At 40.8% G+C, this 16,073-nt stretch overlaps 1 protein-coding gene across 1 annotated transcript in view; it reads left to right on the forward strand.

The window, feature by feature from the left end:
* PARVA (parvin alpha) overlaps positions 1-15,665 on the forward strand; it is a 181,595-nt gene extending 165,930 nt beyond the window's left edge. Inside the window, exon 14 of the mRNA XM_033862568.2 lies at positions 13,587-15,665. Within this exon, the coding sequence (XP_033718459.1) occupies positions 13,587-13,663 (77 nt within the window). The 3' untranslated portion in view covers positions 13,664-15,665. The remainder of the gene's footprint in view (positions 1-13,586) is intronic.
* Positions 15,666-16,073: the final 408 nt, after the last annotated feature.

Here is a 16,073-nt window from a genome sequence, read left to right on the forward strand (position 1 = left end):
TGGAAGAGAATGCAAGAACCAGTTTGCAGCAGAAAGAATGCAGAGAGATCTGCACAGATGGTCAGTGCCACTGCTCTCCTCTCCCCAGTGCATCTGCCAGGGAAAGCGTGGGCTGGGTGCAGAAGCTCGGGCTTTGGAGATCAGACCTGGGGAGAGGATTGGGATGGGCTGCATGGAAACAGCCTGAAGGGGCAACCACACCTGAGGGTGTATGCAGAGGAAGCCTGGGCCACCTTAGAGGCAAGGAGCCATTGTGCGGTGGCATGCAAGGGAAGGGGCAAGACCCACCATTACACTCTTTTTCCCCTCATGTGCTCTCAGGTGGCAGGACACTGCCTACAGGAGCTCCAGGAGCAGTCACAAGCTGCCACTGCTGGTGCCCCATTTCAGGAGCGGTTGTGAACTGCTTCCATTCCCATCACATGCTCTGGGGACATGCATGAGCCACCACCGCTGCTGAGAACCCCATGACTGGGCACCAGCTGCTGCATCTACACACTCCCTATTAAGGGGATAACAGCCAGCACATACTGAGGAAAGAGGTAACAAGCACCCATACTAAAAACAGCCCTTGCACCAAAAATACTAAACCCACACAAGCTACACAGGAGCACTTCCACATATAAACAGCCCTCCAAGACCTCAATAGATAATTGTTTCTCCTAAACTCACAGAATAAGAGAAGTATAAGTAAAATGAAGAAGCAGAGGAACCACTCCCAGTTAAAAGACCAAGAGAATTCCCCTGAAAGAACAATGAAACAGATCCCTTCAGCCTAATAGACACCAAGTTCGAAAAGGAGATAAAGAAAATACTGAAGGAATTAGGAAAGGCTATCAACAGAAATGCAAAGTACTGCAGAAAGGAACTAGAAACTGTAAAGAGGAACCAAGGAAAATTAGAAAACTCATTTGCCAAGACAAAAACTGGACTAAAGGCAATGAATAGCAGAATAAATAATGCAGAAGAACAAATAAGTGACCTGGAAGATAGAATAATGAAAATCACACAGGACAGCAGACAAAGACCAATTAAAAAAAAATGAAAGCAATATAAGAGACCTATGGGATAATATAAAGTATGCCAATCTATGCATAATAGGGATTGTAGAAGGGGAAGAAAGAGAAAAGGGGATTGAAAGTGTATTTGAGGATATTATGGCTGAAAACTTCCCAAACCTAAAGAAGGAAACATATCCAGGTACAGCGAGCACAGAAGGTCCCAAACAAGGTAAACCCAAACAGACCTACACTGAAACATATTATAATAAAAATGGCAAAAGTTAAAGAGAGGGTTCTAAAGGCAGCAAGAAAAACACAGAGTTCATTACAAGTGAACATAAGGCTATCAGCTGACTTCTCTACAGAAACGTTGCAGGCTAGAAGGGAGTGGAAAAAATATATTCAAAGTCCAGAAAGGGAAAAATCTGCAACCTAGGATACTCTACTCAGCAAAATTATCATTTAGAATAGAAGGAGAGATAAAGAATTTCTCAGAAAAGCAAAAACTAAAAGAATACAGCAATACTAAACCTATCCTAAAGGAAATATTGAAAGGTCTCCTATAAATAGAAAAGAAGTAAGAATATATAGGAAAGAGAAAATCACAATTGGAAAACAAATCACCTAAATAAGCAAGTACACAGATTTTTTTAAAAATCAAAAAATTTCTGTGAAAGTGATGATAACCACAATGAACAGCAAAAGGATGAACATGAAGATGTAAAACAGGACATCAAAATCATGAAATGTGGGGGAGGAAGAACATGTAGCTTTTTTTTTTTCATTTCCTAGAATGTGTTTGAGCCTATATTACTACCAGTCTAAGGTGAGTAGATACAGGATGGGGTTAACATACTTCAAAAACAGGCTAACCACAAATCAAAAACATACAATAGATTCACACAAAAAAAACAAAAAATGAGAACATAAGTATAATACAAAAGAAAATCATCAAACCACAAAAAGAAAGGGACAAAGAAGAAATATTAAATCAATGGGGAAAAGTGTTAAAATGGCAATAAATAGGTATCTATCAATAATTAACCTTAAATGTCAATGGACACAATGCTCCAATCAAAACACACAGAGCAGCAGAGTGGATTTTTAAAAAAAGAGCCTACAATATGCTGCCTACAAGAGACCCACTTTAGGGCAAAGGATATACATAGATTGAAAGTGAGGGGATGGAAAAAGATATTTCAAGCAAACGGGAATGAAAAAACAGAGGTTACAATTCTCATATCAGACAAAACAGACTTTAAAACATAGGCCATAAAAAAAGATAAAGGACACTGTATAATGATAAAAGGATCAACACAGGAAGAGGATTGTACACTTGTCAACATACATGCACCTAATATAGGAGCACCCAAATACATAAAACAAATACTAACAGACATAAAGAGAGAAAATGACAGTAATATAATAATAGTAGGAGACTTTAACACCCCACTTATATCAATGGACAGCTCTTCTAGACAGAAGATTAATAAGGTAACAGAGATCTTAAATGATACAGTAGAACAGTTATACATAATTGATATTTTCAGGACATTACATCCAAAAAATCAGAATACACATTCTTTTCAAGTGCACATGGAATATTCTCTAGAATTGACCACACACTAGGGTACAAATCAAGCCTCAACAAATTTAAGAGTATAGAAATTATCTCAAACATCTTTTCTGACTACACCAGCATGAAACTAGAAATCAACCACAGAAAAAGAAACGAGAAAAAAATGATTACATGGAGATTAAACAACGTACTACTAAAAAACAACTGGATCAACGATGAAATCAAAAAGGAAATTTAAAAATACCTTGAGACAAATGACAGTGAAAACACACCATACAAAATCTTTGGGGTGCAGCAAGAGCAGTTCTCAGAGGAAAGTTCATAGCGACACACACCTTTCTCAGAAAACAAGAAAAATCAAGTAAACAACCTAACCCACACTTAAAAGAATTAGAAAAAGAACAAACAAAACCTAAAGTCAGCAGAAGGAAATAATAAAGATCAGAGAGGAAATAAATAAAATAGAGATTAAAAAAACAATAGACATTCTCTGACATAAATCGCAGCAGGATTTTTTTTGATCCACCTCGTAGAGTAATGAAAATTAAAACAAAGATAAACAAATGAGACCTAATTAAACTTAAAAGGTTTTGCACAGCAAAGGAAACCATAAACACGAAAAGACAACCCACAGAATGGGAGAAAATATTTGCAAAGGAAGCAACTGACAAGGGATTAATCTCCAAAATATACAAACAGCTCAAGCAGCTCAATATCCAATAAAACCAAAAAAGCCAATCAAAACATGAAGATCTAAATAGACGTTTCTCCAAAGAAGACATACAGATGTCCAAAAAGCACATGAAAAGATGCTCAACATCACTAATTATTAGAGAAATGCCAATCAAAACTACAATGAGGTATCACCTCACAGTGGTCAGAATGACCATCATCAAAAAAATCTACAAATAGTAAATGCTAGAGAGGATGTGGAGAAAAGGGAACCCTCCTACACTGTTGGTGGGAATGTAATTGGTACAACTATTATGGAGAACAGTATGGAGGTTCCTTAAAAAACTAAAAATAGAACTACCATATGATCCTGCAATCCCACTCCTGGACATCTACCCAGATAAAACCATAATTCAAAAAGATACATGCACCCCTATGTTCATTGCAGCACAATTTACAATAGCCAGGACATGGAAACAACCTAAATGTCCATCAACAGAGGAATGGATAAAGAAGATGTGGTGTGTGTGTATGTATGTATTTATTTATATATATATATATATATATATATATATATATATATATATATATATATATATCTCACAATGGAATATTACTCAGCCATAAAAAAGAATGAAAGAATGTCATTTGCAGCAACATGGATGGACCTAGAGATTGTCATACTGAGTGAAGTAAGTCAGACAGAGAAAAACAAATATCATATATCGCTTATATGTGGAATCTTAAAAAATGTTACAAATGAACCTATTTACAACACAGAAATAGAGTCACAGATGTAGAAAACAAAGTTATGGTTACCAGGGGGGAAAAGGAGGGGAGGGATAAACTGGGAGATTGGAATTGACATACACACACTACTATATATAAAGTAGATTACTAAAAGACCTACTGTATAGCATGGGGAATTCTTCTCAATACTCTGTAATGACCTACATGGGAAAAGAATTTTAAAAAGAGTGGATATATGTATATGTATAACTGATTCACTTTGCTGTACAGCAGAAACTAACACAACATTGCAAATCAACTATACTCCAATAAAAATTAAATTTTAAAAAACAATAGGAAAAAAATCAATAAAACCAAGAGCTGCTTCTTTGAAAGGGTAAACAAGATTGACACACCTCTAGCCAGGCTCACCAAGAAGAAAAGAGAGAGAACCAAAATAAACAAAATAAGAAATGAAAAAGGAGACACAACAACCCATACCACAGAAATACAGAAAACCATAAGAGAATACTATGAACAATTATATGCCAACAAATTCAACAATCTAGAAGAAATGGACAAGTTTCTAGAAACATACAGCCCACCAAAATTGAATCAAGAAGAAACAGATAATTTGAACAGACCGATCACTAGAGATGAAGTAGAATCTGTGATTTTAAAACTCCCTACAAACAAAAGTCCAGGACCAGATGGCTTCACAGGTGAATTCTACCAAACATACAAACAAGAACTTTTACCGATCCTTCTCAAACTCTTCCAAAAACTTGAAGAGGAGGGAACACTCCTAAAGACATTCTATGAAGCCACGATCATCTTGATACCAAAACCAGCAAAGTCCTAGCCAGCCACAGCAATCAGATGAGAAAAAGAAATAAAAGGTATCCAAATTGGAAGGGAAGAGGTAAAATTGTCATTATATGCAGATGTCATGATTCTGTATAGAGAAAACCCTAAAGACTCCACAAAAAAACTACTAGAGCTGATAAATGAATTCAGCAATGTAGCAGGATACAAGATTAACAAGATTTTTTTTTTATAGTTTCCTTTGCTGTGTAAAAGCTTGTAAGTTTGATTAGGTCCCATTTGTTTATTTTTGTTTTGTACATATGTACAATGGAATACTATTCAGCCATAAAAAAAGAACAAAATAATGCCATTTGCAGCAACATGGATACAACTTGAGATTGTCATACTAAGTGAAGTAAGTCAGAAAGAGAAAGACAAATACCATATGATATCACTTATACGTGGAATCTAAAATATGACACAAATGAACCTATCTACAAAACATAAACGGACTCACAGACATAGAGAACAGTCTTGTGCTTGCCAAGGGGGAGGGAGTTGGGGGAGGGATGGAATGGGAGGTTTGGGTTAGCAGAGATAAGCTATTATATATGCAATGGATAAACAACAAGGTCCTACTGTATATTCAGTATCCTATGATAAACCATAATGGAAAAGAATATATATATATGTATATGTGTGTGTGTGTGTGTGTGTGTGTGTGTGTGTGTGTGTGTATATATATATATATCTGAATCACTTTTCTGTACAGCAGAAATTAACACATTGTAAATCAACTATACTTCAATATAAATAAATAAATAGATAGATACATTCTAAAAGAAAAGAAGACACAGCGTGGCTGATTGGATAAAGAAAAAAATGCCCATCTAAATGCTGCGTACAAGAGACTTCAGAACTGAAGATACACACAGACTGAAAGTGAGGGGAAGGAAGAATATATCATGCAAATGGAAAGACCAAAGCAGGAGTAACAATACTCATATAAGACAAAATAGACTTTAAAACAAAGTCTATAGCAAAAGAGAAGGGCATGAAATAATGATAAAGGGGGGCTTCCCTGGCGGCGCAATGGTTGAGAGTCTGCCTGCCGATGCAGGGGACATGAGTTTGTGCCCCAGTCTGGGAAGATCCCACATGCTGCGGAGCGGCTAGGCCCATGAGCCATGGCCACTGAGCCTGCACGTCCGGAGCCTGTGCTCTGCAACAGGAGAGGCCACAACAGTGAGAGGCCCACGTACCGCAAAATAATAATAATAATAATAATGATAAAGGGATCAATACAAGAAGAGGATGTAATACTTGTTAACATATATGCACTTAAATATATAAAGCAAACATTGACATAACAGGAGAAATTGACAGTAATACAGTAATAGTAGGGGACTTTTTTAAATTTATTTTTTGGCTGTGTTGGGTCTTTGTTGCTGCACACGGGCTTTCTCTAGTTGCAGCAAGTGGTGGCTACTCTACGTTGCAGTGTGTGGGCTTCTCATTGCAGTGGCTTCTCTTGTTGTGGAGCACGGGCTCCAGGCACACAGGCTTCAGTAGTTGTGGCACAGCATGTGGGATCTTCCCAGACCAGGGCTCAAACCTGTGTCCCCTGCATTGGCAGGCAGATTCTTAGCCACTGTGCCACCAGAGAAGTCCCAGTTGGGGACTTTAATACCCACTTACATCAATGAACAGATCACCAGAAGAAAATTAGTAAGGAAACAGTGATCTTAAATGACATATTACATTAGTTGGACCTAATAGATATCTACATTCCACCCAGAAACAGCAGAATACACGTTTTTTTCAAGTGCACATGGAATGTTCTCCAGGATAGAGCACATGCTAGACCACAAAACAAGTCTCAACAAATTTAAGAGGATAGAAATTATATCAAGCATTTTCCCAAACACAATGGTATGAAACTAGAAATCCGCTACAGGAAGAAAAATGGGAAAAGCACAAACACATGGAGACTAAACAATGTTCTACTTTAAAAAAGTGGTGGGTCAATGAAAAAATCAAAAAAGAAAGCAGAAAATACCTCGAGACAAACGAAAATGGAAACACAACTTTCCAAAATCTGTGGGATGCAGGAAAAGCAGTTCTAAGAGGGAACCTTATAGCAATACAGGACTATTTAAAGAAATAAGAAAAAAATCTCTAATAAACAATCTAACTGACCATCTAATGGAATTAGAGAAAGAAGAACAAACAAAGCCCAAAGTTAGCAGAAGGAAGGAAATAATAAAGATCAGAGAGTAAATAAATAAAATAGAGACCAAAAAAAAAAAAACCCAAATATCAATGAAACCAAAAGCTGGCATTTTTTTGAAAAGATAAACAAAATTGACAGATTTTTACCCAAGCTCACCAAGGGAAAAAAAAGAGAGAGAGAGAGGATCCCAAAAAACAAAATAAGAAATGAAAGAAGAGAAATAACAACCAATATCACAGAGATACAAAAAAATCATAAGAGAATACTATGAACAGTTATATGCCAAAAACTTGGACAACCTAGAAGAAATGGTCAAATTTCTAGAAACATACAACCTTCCAAGACTGAATCAGGAAGAAACAATCTGAACAGAGTGATCACTAGTAGTGAATTGAATTTGTAATTTTAAGAAAACCAAACAAACAAACAAACAAAAAGAAAAAAACTCCCAGCAAACAAAAGTCCAGAAAGCTTCACAGGGAAATTCTACCAAACATATAAAGAAGAACTAATATCATCCGTCTCAACTGTTAAAAAAATTGAAGAGGAGAGAACATTTGTAAATTCATTCTACAAGGCCATCATTACCTTGATACCAAAATCAGGCAAAGACACTACAAAAAAAAAAAAAGAAAGAAAATTGCAGGCCAATATCTAAGATAAATATAAACAAAAATTCTCAACAAAATATTACCAAACCAAATTCAACAATATAAAAATCCCAAAATCAAGTGTGATTTATTCCAGGAATGCAAGGATGGTTCAATATCCCCAAATCAATATGATACATCACATTAACAAAAAGAAGGATAAAAATCACACGATTATCTCAATAGACACAGAAAAGGCATTTGACAAAATTCAACATCCATTCATGACAAAAATTCTCATCAAGTTGTTATAGAAGGAACATATCTCAATATAATAAAGGCAATTTATGACAGACTCACAGCTAACACCATACTCAACAATGAAAAGTTAAAAGCTTTTTCTCTAGAACCAGGAACACGACAAGGATGCCCATTCTCACCACTTCTGGTTAACATAGTTTGGAAGTCCTAGCCATAACAATCGGAAAAGAAATAGAAATAAAAGGCATCCAACCAGATGGGAAGAAATAAAACTGTCACTATTTGTAGATGACATGATACTATGTATTGAAAACTCTAAAGTTTCCACCAAAAAATGATTAGAACTAATAAGTGATTTCAGTAAAGTTGCAGGATATAAGAATACCTAGGAATAAACTTAACTAAGGAGGTGAAAGTCCTATAATCTGAAAAACATAAAACACTTATGAAGGAAATTGAAGACAATACAGAGAAATGGAAAGATATCCCATGTTCATGGATTGGAAGAATTAATATTGTTAAAATGTCCATACTACCCAAAGCAATCTACAGATTTAACACAATCCCTACCAAAATACCCATGACGTTTTTCACAAAACTAGAATAATCCTAAGACGTATATGTAACCACAAAACACCCCAAATTGCAAAAGCAATCTCAAGAAAAAAGAACAAAGCTGGAGGAATCACTCACCCTGACTTTAGACCAAACTACAAAGCTACAGTAATCAAAATAGCATGGTGCTTGCACAAAAACAGACACATAGATCAATGGAATAGAATAGTGAGCCCAGAAATAAACCCACACACTTGCGGTCAATTAATCTAAAACAAAGGAGGCAAGAATATATGATGGGAAAAAAGTCTCTTCAATAAGTGGTACAAGGAAAACTGGACAGCTACATGTAAAAGAATAAAATTAGAACACTTGTTCATATCATATACAAAAATAAACTCAAAATGAATGGAAGACCTAAATTTAAGACCTGAAACCATAAAACTCCTAGAGGACAACATAGGCAGAACACTCTTTGACATAAGTTGTAGCAATATTTTGGGGGATCTCTCTCCTAACACAAAAGAAATAAAACCAAAAATAAATAAATGGGACCTAATTAAACTTAAAAACTTGCACAGCAAAAGAAATATTGACAAAATGAAAAGACAACCTACTGAATGGAAGAAAATATTTGCAAATGATATTACCAGTAAGTGGTTAGTTTCCAAAATATATAAATAGCTTATACAACTCAATATCAAAAAGTCAAACAACCTGATTAAAAAATGGGCAGATGTGCATCTGGAGCTTGTGCTCTGCAACGGGAGAGGCCGTGACAGTGAGAGGCCCGCGCACCGTGATGAAGAGTGGCCCCCGCTCACCGCAACTAGAGAAAGCCCTTGCACAGAAACAAAGACCCAACACAGCCAAAAATAAATAAATAAAGAAGTTTTCATTTAAAAAAAAAGGGCAGAAAACCTGAATAGACATTTTTCTGAAGAACATGTACAGATGACCAACAGGCACATGAAAAGATGCTCAACATGGCTAATCATCAGAGAAATGCAAATCAAAACAATAATGAGATATCACATCACACCTGTCAGAATGGCTACCATCAAAAAGTCTGCAAATAATAAATGCTGGAGAGGGTGTGGATAAAAGAGAACCCTTCTACACTGTTGGTGGGAATGTAAACTGTTGCAACCACTATGGAAACAGTATGGAGCTTCCTCCAAAACTAAAAATAGAACTACCATATGATCCAGCAATTCCACTGCTGGGTATATATCTGGAAAAGATGAAAACTAATTCAAAAAGATACATGCACCCTGATGTTCACAGCAGCACTATTTACAATAGCCAAGACATGGAAGCAACCCAAGTGCTCATCAACAGATGAATGGATCAAGAAGATGTGGTATATATATAATATGGAATACTACTCAGCCATAAAAAAGAATGAAATAGTGCCATTTGCAGCAATGTGGATGGACCTAGAGAATACTATGCTTAGTGAAATAAGCCAGAGAAAGACAAATACTATATGATTTCACTTATATGTGGAATCTAAAAAATAAAACAAATTAATATAACAAAACAGAGACTCACAGATATGAGAACAAACTAGTGATTACCAGGGAGGAAAGGGAATGAGGGAGGGGGAAGATAGTGGTAGGGGATTAACAAACTACTATGCCTAAAATAAATAAGCAAGGATATACTGTACAGCATAGGAAACTATAGCCATTGTTTTATAATAACTTTAAATGGAGTAAAATCTACAGAAATATTGAATCACTGTGTTGTATACCTGAAACTAATATAACACTGTAAATAAACTATACTGTAAATCAGCAATAAAAGGAAAAAGAAATAAATTGGAGTAAATTAAATGGTCATTTCGAAACATTCTCCCATATTGGACATTTTCTTTCTCTAGCAATCTTAGAACTCCCCTGTCTTTAAAGGGAAAAACAGCGCTTCCCTGGTGGCGCAGTGGTTGAGAGTCCGCCTGCCAATGCAGGGGACACGGGTTCGTGCCCCAGTCCGGGAAGATCCCACATGCCGCGGAGCGGCTGGGTGCATGAGCCATGGCCGCTGAGCCTGCGCGTCCGGAGCCTGTGCTCCGCAGCGGGAGAGGCTACAACAGTGAGAGGCCCGCGTAGCGCAAAAAAAAAAAAAAAAAAGGGAACAATAAATCCTCCCGCCTCCATCCATAGCTCTCCTTCCTCAGTCTCCCAAGTTCATTCTTTGCACCCATGCCCATTGCCTCCACCTCTCATCTGCCCATTCTGCTGTTCACACCTTGCCACCACCTGCACATGGCCTTGCTCTCTCCCAAGCCACCAGCAGGACCATGTCCCCTGGGAACTCTTTCCAGCCCTTACCCTCTTCACCCTCTTGGGAGCATGTGGCTCTATTGGTCATCCCCTCTTTCTGGAATTTTCTTTCTTGGCTTCCAGGACATTGGGAAATCATTCATGCATTTATTTATTAATATCTTTTGAGGTCTGTGCATGCCAGGTACTGGGCCAGGCACTGGAGCAAAACAAGATCAACTCTCTGCAGTCACGTTGGTCACACTCCCGAGCAGAGGCAGATTTCATTAGATAAGCACACAAACCACTGCTTGAGAACTGGAGTGAGTGCTATGAAGGAAGAGTGTGGGGGTTTTGAGAACATAAGACAGGATGCCCTCACCAAGGCCAGGTGTCAAGGCTTCACTCAGGAGGCAGTGCTTTGAGCTGAGGTCTGCAAGAGGATCAGGAGGCAGCTACTTGGGAAGAACAATCTAGATGTTGCAACAGCATGTGCAGAGGCCGAGATGATGGAGGAGCACAGCCTATTGGGACGTTGTGAAAGGAAGCCCCTGTGACCAGTGCAGAGTGAATGAGGGGGAACGTGGCATGAAGTGAGACTGGAAGGGTGGGCCGGAGTCAGCTTTTGCCTTGTAAAACCATGGATTAGGATTCTGGACTTTATCTTATGTGAAATAGCTGTGTGGGCATACAAGTTGTGACCTGCACAATCCCTGGGGCCAGAGTTGTATTGTAGTCTGTGGTAATGATACCTTGGAAATATGAAGATGTGCCCTGGAGTTGTGCAGTGTGCATCCTGCACAACCATACCCAGAAGCCAAATAGTCTAGCTGCAGTGGGTAGAAGGGACTGGAGAGGGCAAGAGGCTTTGAGGAGCCCAGTTAGGAGCCTGCTGCAGTGGCCCCAGTGTCAGCCTACTTTCCCCTTCACGCTCACTCCCTTAGTGAGCTCACCTTTGTCCCTGTCTGCCTTTCTAGCAGTTCCTTCTTAGGGTAACTTCCTAATCTTTGACTTGGGTGGAATTTAAGGAACACTCATCGCCAAGCAGTCAGCGGAGGACAGGAATCAGCCCAGAGGACATAGGACCTACCTGACAGGGCGATTCAGCATTAGCAAGGCAAGGTAGCAGGGCTCAGCCACTGGGCAGGGTCCAAGCTGGAGGCTCACGTACGTGCACAAACCAGCATGGGAGCAGAAAGGAAGCTGAGCTCCAGCCTCACGGGTGGTCCCTGAGCCCCTGGTCTATCGCAAGAGAGCTTGAAGCAGAGTCTGAACCCAGCAGGGGTGGAGTAGGATTGGTCTACAACTGGGACTAAGGCCTGGGAGGGGGCAGGCAGGATGGGGCCCAGGGGTTTGGGGAGCCCTAAGGAGATTCCCCAGCCCTGGGCCCTTGGCTTATGGCCCAGTAGGTGTTGATCTTTGCGGGGCCTAGGGCCTGGGCACACCTGACTGTGGCAGCTACAACTGCAAGAGTCCCAAGGCTAAGACCTGGAACCACAGCCCAGCCTGCCAGAGCCACCGGCCTCCCGCTCTGCTGGTCCTGGACGATCCCTGTTCCTGTTGACCATGCCGCTGCTGGAGCCCTGACATTGTCCCCCAATCCCTTCCCTCCCAGTGACTCAGCCTCCCACCTTTGAAACCCAGAGCATTTATTATTTTCTATTATTTTCTCTTACATCATTTACTTCATCAGACCTTCTGCACAGTTAGGGTTTTTTTCAAATAACTTTAGTGAAATATTATCCAACAAGCCACCATATAACCAGCACCCAGCTCAAGGGATACAGCAATCCCAGCTCCCCAGACTTCCTTCCGCTTGCTCTTTTTGGACACAATCTTCAACCTCAACTCTCCTGACTTGTATAGTCATCAGGCTTTTGCCTTTTTCCTTCTTTTTTTTTTTTTTTTAAACTTTTCCTTTTCCTTCTATTACCTCAGTCTGCATCCCTAAGTAGTAGGCAGAGTTCCTTTCTTTATGTTTTCACTATGCCAGTTCCTCAGGGAAGGCGCTCCCACAGGGGTGTGAGTGCAGAGGGGCAAGTGCAGGGTGGGGCCTTGGGGGGCAGGAGAAGGCAGAGGATTCCACAGAGGGTTAGAGAGGCAGCCAGAGGAGGTGACCAGTAAAGAGAAGGAAGAGAGGGAGGGGTCAGGGGAAGTGAGGGTGGGAGGAAATGGTTGTATAAAAGCTCAGGACCCACGGTGGAACTCTCCTGAAAATATAATCCAGCTCCCAGCCTCAAACCTGGCCGCCTTGCTCTGTCCTTAATCTTTCGGATGACACATAATCTATTGAGTGCTCCCTGCCGGGTGGGCTTCTCTGCCCTTTAGGGGCCCTCCCTCCCGTCTTAAGGGAGAGGCAGCTTAGTTCTCCTAACTCACCACCTCGTCCCCCAGTGTAGCTGCAGGCCCTCCCCTCCTTGCCACCCCTCACGGCTGGCTCTGTGGGGCAGGGTGAAGGCAGAGGGAGAGGGGCCCCCGAGAGACAGGTGAGACCCAGGGCACAGAGTCGGGTCAGGGTCCTCTCGCCTGGGATTCTATTTCCAGGGCGAAGACTACATGCTCTGGGGTCTGCTTTCTTTCAGTGAGAGATGAGACGCCCATGCCCCAGCACCTCTGCCCCTCGCTGCCCCCTGCTCTGAATTCTTGCTGCACACACTGCCCATCCTTCAACACCCACCTGCCCCTGGTTGTCTCATGGGGATGCTCTTCTCTCCCGGCAGGACAGGGAGCTAGCTCTTCAGGAGCACAGAATGGTGTCCTATGGGAGAGGGGAGACACCCTCCCCAGGACCATGCTGGGCACATGGTGGGTGGCAGAAGGAAGAGGACACCCAATGCCAGTTTGGGGCCATGTGGCACCACTGAAGCAATGTGTGTTTTTTCGTTTTCTATGCAGACATCGTCAACTGTGACCTGAAATCCACACTGCGAGTGTTGTACAACCTCTTCACCAAGTACCGGAATGTGGAGTGAGGGGCAGACTGGACCGTCCCCTGGACCGCCTTAACCTGCTTATTCCTGTCTCTTGCTCTGTGCTCTCTCCCAAGTCCGCCTGCTCTATTCCCAGAGATAGTGGAAACTGAGATTAGGAAGGAAATGATCAGTAACTCAGGGGGCTGACCCACACCTCCCAGGCTCTAAAGCTGACCCTGCAATGGCTTGTGAAGGTTGTTGCCATCCTAGTGCCAGGTCCAGATTTCCCTCAGTGTGATCTGGAACCAACGTAGGCACAAGAGCCCACCCCCCCACCCACCCTCAGAAGATGAAAATAAAGGTAATAGTTACCATTGAATGGGTGTAACCTATGGGCTGGGCACCACACTAAGTGCTCTGAGCTACTCAAACTCACAAATACTCATGACTCCCATTGAAGCAGATGTTATCAGCCCCTTTTACAGATACGGAAACTGAGGCTCAGAGAGGTTACATGACTTGCCAGTAGCTGCCATTGGTTTTTCTTCTTTGAAGAACATATGTGTTAATAACCAGCCCGTTGCATTACAGTCTCTGCACATTCTATCCGTGTGTGTGTGTGTGTGTGTGTGTGTGTGTGTGTGTGTGTGTGTGTGTCTACGTGTGCACCTGTGCGCTCCAAGAAGACAGGAGCCCCCTGATCTCACCACCAGGCAGGCTAGGTCAGGGCTCAGTGATTCACACTGAAATTGGCAAATCAAATTTCACCCAATTAATAGTGTGTGCGTGGCAGGAGTCATGTCCCTCAAATCCTTTGCAAATGAAAATTACTCTTAATTCCTTCAGATTTGTAATAACCCCTTACTCTGGTTTCAGGGTGACATTTGGGGTAGATCCTGTTTAAAATTAATGGAGTGGCACATTTTGCAGCCTTCTTGCTTGATTGCATGTAATGGAAGTGCCCTATATTTTCCTACAAAATAAGTCCTCAATTCACTATCGTTAGGCAAATGTGCAATATACCCAGGCACCACAGAGAGCTGGGCGCGGGCCCATGCGAGCAGGGCTTGGGAAATAGGGCTCTTCAACAGGGACCCTTGAGCTTAAAGAAAGGAACTCCTTTTTGCCCTCTAATTGATCATTTAGACCATTTCTGGCTAAGTCTGCCCACATGCAATTACTGGCTAATTTAGGCGAGGAAAATGTAAGTTATTTAGACCCAAGCTGAGTGGTTTCCTTGCGTGGGTTACCCGCAGACTTGCAGTTACATGGATCCCCTCTACGTGAACCCAAGTTTGGAATACAGGGCTCTAGTTGTCCCAGCCTGTGGGGCCTGGAGGGATAGGAAAGGGGCTGAAGTGGGGGCGACTAGGAGGACAAGAAGCGTGGGGCAAATACTTGCACACTTAGTATGCATGGGACCCCCTTAGACCGAAGGTTCCAGCTTGGGGTACTTAACACTTGTACTCATAAGTTGACCAAGCCCTTAGGATAATTAATAACTTGTACTGATATTATATCTTCATTATAGAATTTTCCTAAGTATGCTCAGTGGACACCAGTCTGTATACCCACCGCCAGAAGTCTATGCCTGCTTTGTCACTACTTTAGGCCCAATTGCCCAAAGCCCATCCCTAGTTTGAGGAATTCACTGTGATCTCTGTCTACACCACCCAGAGGGAGGCCTCCCATCATGTCCAAAACATTCCTTCCAGCTTTTCATCACTTCTTACTCTATGGTCTAGCTGCAGTCACTCAGAACCCATACAATTTCGATATACTACCTATTTCTGGGGAGATTTTGCTCTAAGAAAGAAGTATTAGCATAATGAGCATTAAGGATAGAAAGAAAATGTACTCTCTGGGTCAATTTGTGCAAAAGTATACAATTCTTTTTACATAATTAGTGAAATATTTCATTTGTCATTAGGAAACACTAAATACTGTGATATTTGTTTGCTCTCTTTTAAATTCCTGATAGCAAATCAACATAAATAATTGCTTTGTCTCCTTGAGCAATACTAAAGCGGGATGAAATAAATAATGCATTCATTTAAACGTGCTTTGCTGTATGAATTTTGTCTCCTTTTTTTGTGTTCTTATATTCAAGCTGCAAGTGGACAGTGGACAAGTGGCCTTATGAAGAGCATCCTTTTTTTATATTTTACAAATATACTGTATGAAGACACATCAGAACACTCGGAAACTTTTTTAATAGCAGGTCTAGTTTATCAGAAAATTGTGTTTTGAGACTGAGGTCTTCGCCACAGTCCAGAATCCCAGGGCCTGGGCCTGGTTTTATGATGCTGCTGTCTCATTTAGAGGTTTTGTTTACATTCTGGAACCTTCTGCCTAATACATGACTGTGTTTTTGAAGGGGGGTAAAAGGCATCAGGAAACAAGCCAGACTTAACCCTCATCTCTTTTAAAAGAAAAAAGAAAAGCTGAGGCAAGAATCAAGTCTCTGTAG

Source organism: Tursiops truncatus, chromosome 8 (genome assembly GCF_011762595.2).
Source record: "Tursiops truncatus isolate mTurTru1 chromosome 8, mTurTru1.mat.Y, whole genome shotgun sequence".
NCBI lineage: Eukaryota > Metazoa > Chordata > Mammalia > Artiodactyla > Delphinidae > Tursiops > Tursiops truncatus.